The following is an 8,887-nucleotide window of genomic DNA, read 5'->3' as shown; positions in this document are numbered from 1 at the left end:
TCGACTGGTTTATTATTTGAGGAAGGGCACGAGTGAAAAAATGCAATTGTAAACGCTTGCATCATGAAGAAAGTGTTCACTGCAGAACAAATTTCGGACTGGTTCACATCGGGGACGACGTTTGCTAACATTAAACTTACAGAAGAAGTTGTTGAAAGAAAATTTGATGAAGCACCGTCGAAAGAGAGCAGGTGAGAAAAAATTAGGCAAAGTTAGCGGTAGCTAGCTTAAAGTTGGCTGACCTCATGCTAATTGCCATTCTTGTTCTCACCTTACCTGTCCAGTAGTTTTAGATACATATTCCCGGTTACAGATTTAATTTACTTTTGAATTCTTACATGGTTCAATCTAAATGTTTCAAAGTAACACATTGCACATAATGTTTTGAGCAGGACAACCTGTGTCCATGCAAAGTTTGATAATTAAGGCAACCGCATGGTGAGTTACTGTTGAAGTGTAGTATTTCACATGGCTGCCAATCAATTTATATATGGATAATGTTTTACATTAATGGAAGACGATTCCAATAGTAGACTGTATTTTAGAAAATACTCATACACACTACATTTGTTTCTTCTCTGGGGCTCTAAAAACTGTTCAATCTAAAAACGGAACAACAATCTTTGGTTTAGCTGCTCAACACTCATTGGCATGTTCAGCCACTTTTAAACAAGCAGTCACAAGTAGATATTGCTTAACTTCGAAATACTTATGGCTGGGGCGGTTGGACCTATTGCCGCCCCAGCCATGGTGTGCCAAGGGCACAAGATGTAAGACCCGACGATACACTTATGGAAAAACATGCCATGCCCAACTGTACAAAGTCTGACTGAAAGTTTCTAATATAAAACTTCACTAACCCTAACCCTTAAAGTAAAGACTAAAAGGAGAAGGTGACAAACAAGTTCTTGTAATGAACAGTTCTTGACAATGTATACCTAGCCTAATTTCACATAACCTGGTACTGGTCAGAAGCTATGATTAATCTAATCCATAGAAAAATACAAATCTATGTTAATTATTGCATTTTGTCTCCATGCTGCGGATGTGATTAAAAACAAGACCACAGACATTTGAGCAAAGTGTCCTCTCACAGTATCGTGCTGTATGCCCCTGCAGGTCTGAAAGGAACTGGATAGTGATATGAAAGGTCCCAGTCCCTGTTAGATCCTGTGAACAAAGTGGAGTGCCGCATGGCACGGTCCACATATCCAGAGATTGTTGGGATCTCTTCCCTTTGGTGGTCTCCACAAAGCAGGACGGTGGGTGTGACAAAGCCCTGCTTTATTTTGTAGCGGCTGGTCCAAGCTTCCATTGGTCGGAACTCTGCTGTCTGCACTGAGAAGACCTCTTCATCATCGTAATGCTTTTGGCTCAGGAAGTCCCTCAGCACCTGCTTGAAGACAGACGCCAGCTCCCAGGGCCTTATGTTGTCAGTGGCAAGCACCTCACGAAACCTGCAGATGGATGCCACCATAGAACGTTCATTTAACACTTTTTCAAAGATATCCATCAAGACAGTGTCAGCGTCCCACATTTAAAAATGTCAGTTTTTAAAAATACAAATCTTAACCATCACAAACGGGGCTCAAAATGAACTTTACATTTTTTTTACCAGCCAGAAAAAAAGGGATTCTTGAGTTATTGTGTCAAAATCAAACTATTTAGAACAAATATTGACAGATTTAATGGCCGATCAATCGGAAAACAGTAAGTTTCAAAAATTGCCTATCTGGGAAATAATGTAAAGATTTTTTATAATGATTGATGACATTTATTTCTAAATGGTGGTATTCTTTGAAAATGTGGTTATGTAAGCACACAGTTGTGAGTTTTATGGAAAACAAGTAAGTAGGTCACAGTGCCCTGCTCATCCATGTGGAACCACTACTCAACCTTTCTTTTATATCATTATGGCTAACACAGAGATGAGTGAAAACCCCGGCAGTCTGGCTTGGTTCAGTCTTACAGGGCATCCTTCACCGCCACATGTTCACACCCAACATAGCCTGTCTCTGTGACAGTAACACATCATGGCTTTCTTGGCAGCTTGCCCTGCCTCCCTTTCCCTTTGGGACTTCACTGTCAGGCATTGTGTTGATGCAGTAGCAGCTAGCCACTGTTGACAGCATACTAATGTGAGGACATGACATGGCCGAATACCTGGAAAGCACGATGGCTGCGTGTATGGGTGGGATCTGGGCACACAGGAACTCCAGCTGGTGTAGCTCTGGTGTGGGGATGAGGGTCCGTAACCTGGGGTACTTCTGAAACCAGTGGAGACCCAGGGCACTGTGGGCCAGCCTGTGCTCCCGCTCCAGCTCACTTGCCAGGCGCTCACGCTCCTCAACATGCCACAGGAGTTCCCTGATCAACACCAGACTGGGTGTGACCCCCGGGGTCTTTAGAGGTGCAGCTTCATCCTGTGCCTGTACTCTCGTTTCATGGGACCATTTCATCCAGCTGAACAGGGGCATGGCAGTCACAGCAGACGGTCCTAAAAAACTGACGAAACAAGAATGATTTGTTATCGTAAGGCCATGGCTTCCCCATAGCACTGTCTTAACGCTTCTGTATGGGGCAATATCTGTCGCTTCAAACCAAGAGCTGCTTTCTCTTGAAATGGAAAGAAAGGGGGAAAATTAGTCAGTTATTCATGCTGATAATGAGACAGAATTTTGCACTTGTATCAGAAGGAGTTCATTTTTTCACTTCCAAGACCAAAAGAGCAATGTGTCATGAAATCTCAAACCGTCAATTCTGTCTGAGGATTCTCGTTTTGTCCATTACTGTGATGCGCTGTTATAATTAAAAAGTTAAGGTTGACAGTGAAAGATGATCACCCTAAAACCAAACTGACCTCTGGTCCCTACCTGAAGGCTGCTCTGATTGCCTTCAGTTATCAAACTAGGTGAAGGACGATGTCCCAGGTGTGTGTATTTGGCCATTTTTTCCAGACTGATGGTTTCAATACAGTTTCCACCTGGGATTTAGATGCATTACACAGCCTGCAAGGTCAGCCTCACAAAATACAAACGCTAGTGGCTTTTCAGATATCTGAAGTGCTCCACATAGTAATCACCACTCAAACAACTGTCAGTCCTCCTCTGCAGGATGAAATTATAACACTAATATGTGGCTGAAAATTTAAAGAAAGATTTGTACTTACATTGATTATTGCACAGCTGACGGTGTAAAGTGTTCAGAAATTGGGCAAAGATGAGTTTTTCACTGAGAACAGTCTCCAGCTCTTCTTTTCTCCATGGGTCTGTCTATGTAAACTTCCTTCTTTCAGTCTTCAAAGGAGTGCTTCACTTGTGTGTTGGCAGCAATCCTCCGATGTCTCGTGTGTCTGAAGTGTTGGTCCTCTTTCTGTTGCAGTTATTGTTTTGTCCTGCTCCTGTCATCCAGACTTTTTAGTCACAAACTGTTGACTGACTGTCACCTCTCCTGTCCGTTCACCCGACTTGCCTCTGTGCAGTGTGCAGCTTTGTTGGAAGGTCAGCTGCTTTGTAGCTTGCACGAGCTGTGTGCATTGGAGAGAAAGGAAGAGGATGAGAGTGCATGTGTGTGCACGAGCCGTGGGTGTTTTGTATTTGAGCTCCCCTTAGCACTGTCAGAGGTTTCGCCTGCTGCTGCGATAAAATCCTCCACTCACTAAAAGAGAGCGAAAGGCAGAGACAACTGGAAACGCGCTCCCGGCTACAGTGTTCTGGGCCTAGTGGAGCTGACGGCGAAATAAATAAAAGTTTCTGCTGTTTTCACCAGCTATTAACTTATATTTGAAGAATATTTTTAATGATGGCCTCAGTGTTACTAAACTTGTAATTTTATAGATGATATTAACTTAACATTTACTTAAAATTGGCATTGTGTAGTTGGGTTTTTGGTATGTGGAATAGCATTACATTCTGCAGTAGGGTTGCCGCGGTAGTAGGTGTTACCGGTGTTACTCGGTGTTGAGGCTCACCACCGGTGTGAGCCTCAACACCGAGCAACACCGATAGTCTAAAAAAAAAATAGACATAAAAGCCAATTGGTCCAATTTTGCGTGACGGCGGCAGTTCATTCGGCTAAATAAAAAACTACAGAGGCTACTCTAAATTCAAATTTATAATCTAAGTTATAATAAGGCTATTTAGAAAACAATGAAACTGAAAGTGTCTGCTCCGCTCCGTGCAGCACAGAGCCGCGTCACAGCAGCGGAGACTCCCGTAGAGAGAGTTTATAAGACGATGGCGGAGGAGTTGGCTTCAAAGCCCAAAGCAAACGCGCCTATTTGGCAATATTTTTGATGAAACCCCAATACTAGGGAACCTGAAAACGTAGGCTAAACTAGGTAGTCTGCAAACTGTTGAAGATTCAGCAACGGGAGGTAACACACACACACACACACCCGCGCCTACACAGAGGCAGGTGCTGCTGCTCCGTGCCGATGACAGCTTGCGGTGAAAAAATAATAAACACATTGTTAAGTGGGGAGGGACATGTTACGTCCCCAGTGGAAATTACGCCGCAAATATAGCCTATCCGTGGTAGCTTCACTCGAAACATTCGGAGCTGAAGCCCCGGTAAAATGACGTCGCGCGACACCGACACACCTCAAAGTGCACGACAACAGTTATTGACAACACTGTAGAAAGTTCATATGGGTTGGTATGAGTCAAGGATCACACCGAGTTTAAACGACTGCATTTAATCCAAGCATTCAATAAGCTGCGCTCCGATACAGACAGGTAAAAGTGAAGTAGCCCACCGGGCATTCTGATTCGATGAGGCAACACAGTACGGTGGCTCCGGTGGCTCATATTGAACAAACTGCACAATAATTTAACCAAATGATCTACAAACACAAAGCATTTGTTTTGTTCAAGAATAAATTGCGCAATCTAATGTTTAAGATCAAAGTAAGGGCCTACAGAGCCGACTGACCGTCTTCTCTTGAAATCTGCGGTGAAGCCTAATAATAGGCTTTTTTTTTTTTTTTTTTTTTTTCTAATAGGCTAAGCGCCTGTCTGGCAACACCGGTAACACCGGTGTTGACGCACGTGTATTACTCGGTATGAAAATGTCCACACCGCGGCAACCCTATTCTGCAGTATCAAGCATTAGCCTCAACAAACGAGACTAGCTTAAGAGCTGACAAATTCTACCATATTCACAATGCTACATATTAATACATTTGGAAATTAAACGGAGCACCATAGTTGATGCACAGAACTAAAATTTATCAAGAAAACTAAATGCAATTGATTAAAGCTGCTATAAAGCTCATCCTCTAATTTAAGTGTGTCATTACCTTTACATGCAACACGTTTTGCTTCTGTGACTGCATGTTTCTACCACAATGCTCCTTGGTGTGACTTAGTGCTTTCTGGATGAAAATAGAAGGTATAATGTGAACAGTGGTTACACTGAATTTTTGTACATACAATCATATGAAAAAGTTTGGGAACCCCTCTCAGCCGGCATTATAATTGACTCTGCTTTCACAAAAAAAATATAAAAGTGGTATGTCTTTAATTTACCAGGAACAGCTAAGTACTGGGATGTTTTCCAAACAAAGATTTTTTGAAAAGCAGTATTTGGTTGTATGAAATAAAATAAAATGTGAAAAACTGGCTGTGCAAAAATATGGTACCCTTGTGGTTTTGTTGATTTTAATGCCTGCAACAGCATGTAAAACTGATGAATTTAAACACAAAGTTGGTTGGATTATGTTGTTAAGCCTTGAACCTCATAGAAATGTCTGTTTAATCATGAGAAAATGTATTTTAGGTGCCTAAATGCAAGTTGCACTTCTCTTTGACTCTCTGCTGAAGTGAGACAGAATGGGATCATCAAAACTGCTCCCAAAAGATCTTAAAAACAAAGATTATTCATTATCATGGTTTAGGGGAAGGCTACAAGAAGCTTTCCCAAAGGTTTCAATTGTCAATTTCTACTGTAAGGAACGTTGTCAGGGAATGGAAGGACACAGGCACAGTTGCAGTTAAACCCAGGTCTAGCAGACCAAGAAAAGTACAAGAGCGGCATATGCGGCGGATTGTGAGAATGGTTGCACACAACCCAAAGATCACCTCCAAAGACCTGCAAGAACATCTGGCTGCAGATTGTGTATCTGTACATGGTTCAACAAATCAGTGCAATTTGCACCAAAACATCTGTATGGCCAGGTGATGAGAAGGAAGCCCTTTCTGCGCCCACGCCACAGATACAGTAGCATGGAGTATGCAAAAGCTCATTTAGACAAGCCAGATTCATATTGGAAGAAAATGCTTTGGACTGATGAGACAAAAATTAAGTTATTTGGTCTTTATAAAAAGCAGATGTTTTGGTGCAAATTGCGCTGAATTGTTGAACGATGTACAGATACACAATCTGCAGCCAGATGTTCTTGCAGGTCTTTGGAGGTGATCTGTGGGTTGTGTGCAACCATTCTCACAATCCTCCACCTATGCCGCTCCTGTTATTTTCTTGGTCTGCCATGCCTGGGTTTAACTGCCACTGTGCCTGTGTCCTTCCATTTCCTGACAACGTTCCCTACAGTCGAAATTGACAATTGAAACCTTTGGGAAAGCTTCTTGTAGCCTTCCCCTAAACCAGGGGTGGCCAACCAGTCAGAGACAAAGAGCCACATTTTTTACTGTGTTACTGCAAAGAGCCACATCGTACACACGGGTACACACAGTGGCGATTCCAGGAAATTTTGACTGGGGGTGGCCAAGGTGGGCCACAGAGTTAGAGTGGGGTGGCCATTGCACCCCTGAATGAATAGCATGTGATATGCTGTACAACCAATTCAAAGATGATTTATAATCCCAAATGCCCAAATCATGTTAGTATCCATTGTAATGTTTGTCAGAAAACTAAACCCCTGAAGGGGGTCTGGGGGCATCCCCCCAGAAGATTTTTTTGTGTTTTTAACATGTAATCTAAGCTTTCTGGTGCATTCTGGCGAAGATAATAAAGGAAAAAGTCAATATTTATTTCAGCTCAGATGAATAGTAAAATTAGCAAGACAACATAACTTGCTAGCAGCCAGATGCCTAACAACTGCACAGAGGGACGGATGACCACTAGCTTTTGACCAAATATCTTGCTAAAAAAATAAACATTTATTTATGAAAGTCTGCCCTTGCTAAGAACATGTTACACTCGCTAACTACAAACTTTAATTTTTTTATTCAGATTTCAAAAATCTGCTGGGACACGTGCCTATACACATGCATGGGTGGCACGCATGTCACAAGCACACTTATGCTGTTTTCAAGACCTTTGCTGACCAGAGACCAGTTCTAGTGGCCACAGTCCTACCATTAATTTAGTAATTGAAAATTGCAAACTGATCTCATATCAGTGGATTGGAGTGTTTGTGTGATGAACTTGGCAACTACCTATCAACAAAAGTTAAGAAAGAAGAAAAAATACATATCATCTCTGAACTAGGATACATATCAGGAAAAAAATGTAATTAAAAAAATAAAATGAAAATAAAAAATAACATTTGAACTGGGGGGGGGGGGGGGCACTGGGGTGGCAAGTAAGATTTCAGGGGGGGGGGGGGGCGTTTTTATTTTCGCGGGGAGCTTGCACATGCATGCACAAGCATTATTTATTAAAAAAAAAAAAAAAACAGGGGGCCCCACACTAGGACTTGAAACGGGCCCCCAGATCGTTAAAGCCGCCCCTGTGATAATGACAGGACTGGACTCCTACAGTACTAAAGACGACAGGGCAGTCATTTTCAACAATGAACATTGTGTGCACTGCCTCACACACAAACTCTCAGTTCAACCAAGTCCACAAACAAAAATATAACAATTTAAAATAGCGTTTTTCTCTTACTATGCATGTTGCTTTGTGGGACTTACTTTTAGCATGGAGAGAGCTGAAGTGGCGCCGAAGATTTGAAGCCTTGAAATGCGCAAATGACACCTGGCATATAAGGCAGAATGGCCTGCCATAACGTTCAACAAAAAATATGAACTCTCCCACTCTGTTTCGGAGCGAACTTGACACAAATAGTTTACTCACGGAAAACCTCCCTCCAAGCTGAGCGGGCAGTTTTATGTTGCGTCCGCACCAAACGTTTGCGAACGTTATGTTGCGTCCTCTATTAAACATTTGCGAACAGGCATACACATAGGGCCTACACACATTAATAAAATAAAAAATGAAATAATAGACAACATGTAAAACGAACGTAAGAGCCGCATGAAACGTTTGCGAACATGCACACACATATATTACAGATACAGATATTTGAACAGGTATAAATTTTCATTCATTCCACTATCCGTTACTCTGTTGAACTCAGGCCGTTAGTAGAATGCCATTTGTAGATCTGTATGTATGTATGTATGTCTGTATGTATGTATGCACTTTATCATTGCACTGTCAGCACTTGTGTGCTAGGCACTGTATTTTTCTATATAGTATTCTATTTTTCTACTGTCTTGTTGTGTTATGTGTTATACAGCAGTCTGTACGTCTAAGACAAATCTCCTTCGGGACAAAATAAAGTAATCTTGAATCTTGAACATAGGCCCACACAAAAAAAAAGGGAAAAAAAATTATAATCACATAATTTGATATGAACTGAAGAGCCGCACGAAGCTGGACAAAGAGCCGCATGCGGCTCGGCCACCCCTGCCCTAAACCATGACAATGAACAATCTTTGTTTTTCAGATCTTTTGGGAGCTGTTTTGATGATCCCATTCTGTCTCACTTCAGCAGAGAGTCAAAGAGAAGTGCAACTTGCATTTAGGCACCTAAAATACATTTTCTCATGATTAAACAGACATTTCTATGAGGTTCAAGGCTTAACAACATAATCCAACCAACTTTGTGTTTAAAGTCATCAGTTTTACATGCTGTTACAGG

The 8,887-nt window shown here is 41.8% G+C and overlaps 2 protein-coding genes across 2 annotated transcripts in view; one reads left to right on the top strand and one right to left on the bottom strand.

Annotated features, from left to right (window-relative positions):
• Window positions 1–63: 63 nt before the first annotated feature.
• The window catches only part of tdrd9 (tudor domain containing 9), a gene marked incomplete at both ends in the record, with an annotated part of 36,783 nt that continues 27,959 nt past the window's right edge, over window positions 64–8,887 (top strand). The window contains 4 exons of the mRNA XM_080042264.1: window positions 64–191; window positions 1,379–1,482; window positions 2,278–2,386; window positions 3,382–3,500. Coding sequence (XP_079898390.1) covers window positions 64–191; window positions 1,379–1,482; window positions 2,278–2,386; window positions 3,382–3,500 — 460 coding nt within the window. The remainder of the gene's footprint in view (window positions 192–1,378; window positions 1,483–2,277; window positions 2,387–3,381; window positions 3,501–8,887) is intronic.
• rd3l (RD3 like) lies at window positions 1,091–2,477 on the bottom strand (the record flags this gene model as incomplete). The annotated part of the gene is made up of 2 exons (XM_080042903.1): window positions 1,091–1,457; window positions 2,164–2,477. 2 exons carry the CDS (start codon window positions 2,475–2,477, stop codon window positions 1,091–1,093), a joined length of 681 nt encoding a protein of 226 aa, XP_079899029.1.

Source organism: Ammodytes marinus, assembly GCF_949987685.1.
Source record: "Ammodytes marinus genome assembly, chromosome: 15".
NCBI classification, from domain to species: Eukaryota; Metazoa; Chordata; class Actinopteri; order Uranoscopiformes; family Ammodytidae; genus Ammodytes; species Ammodytes marinus.
The sequence above is the reverse complement of the archived record's forward strand: the minus strand, read 5'-3'. Positions and strand labels throughout refer to the sequence as shown.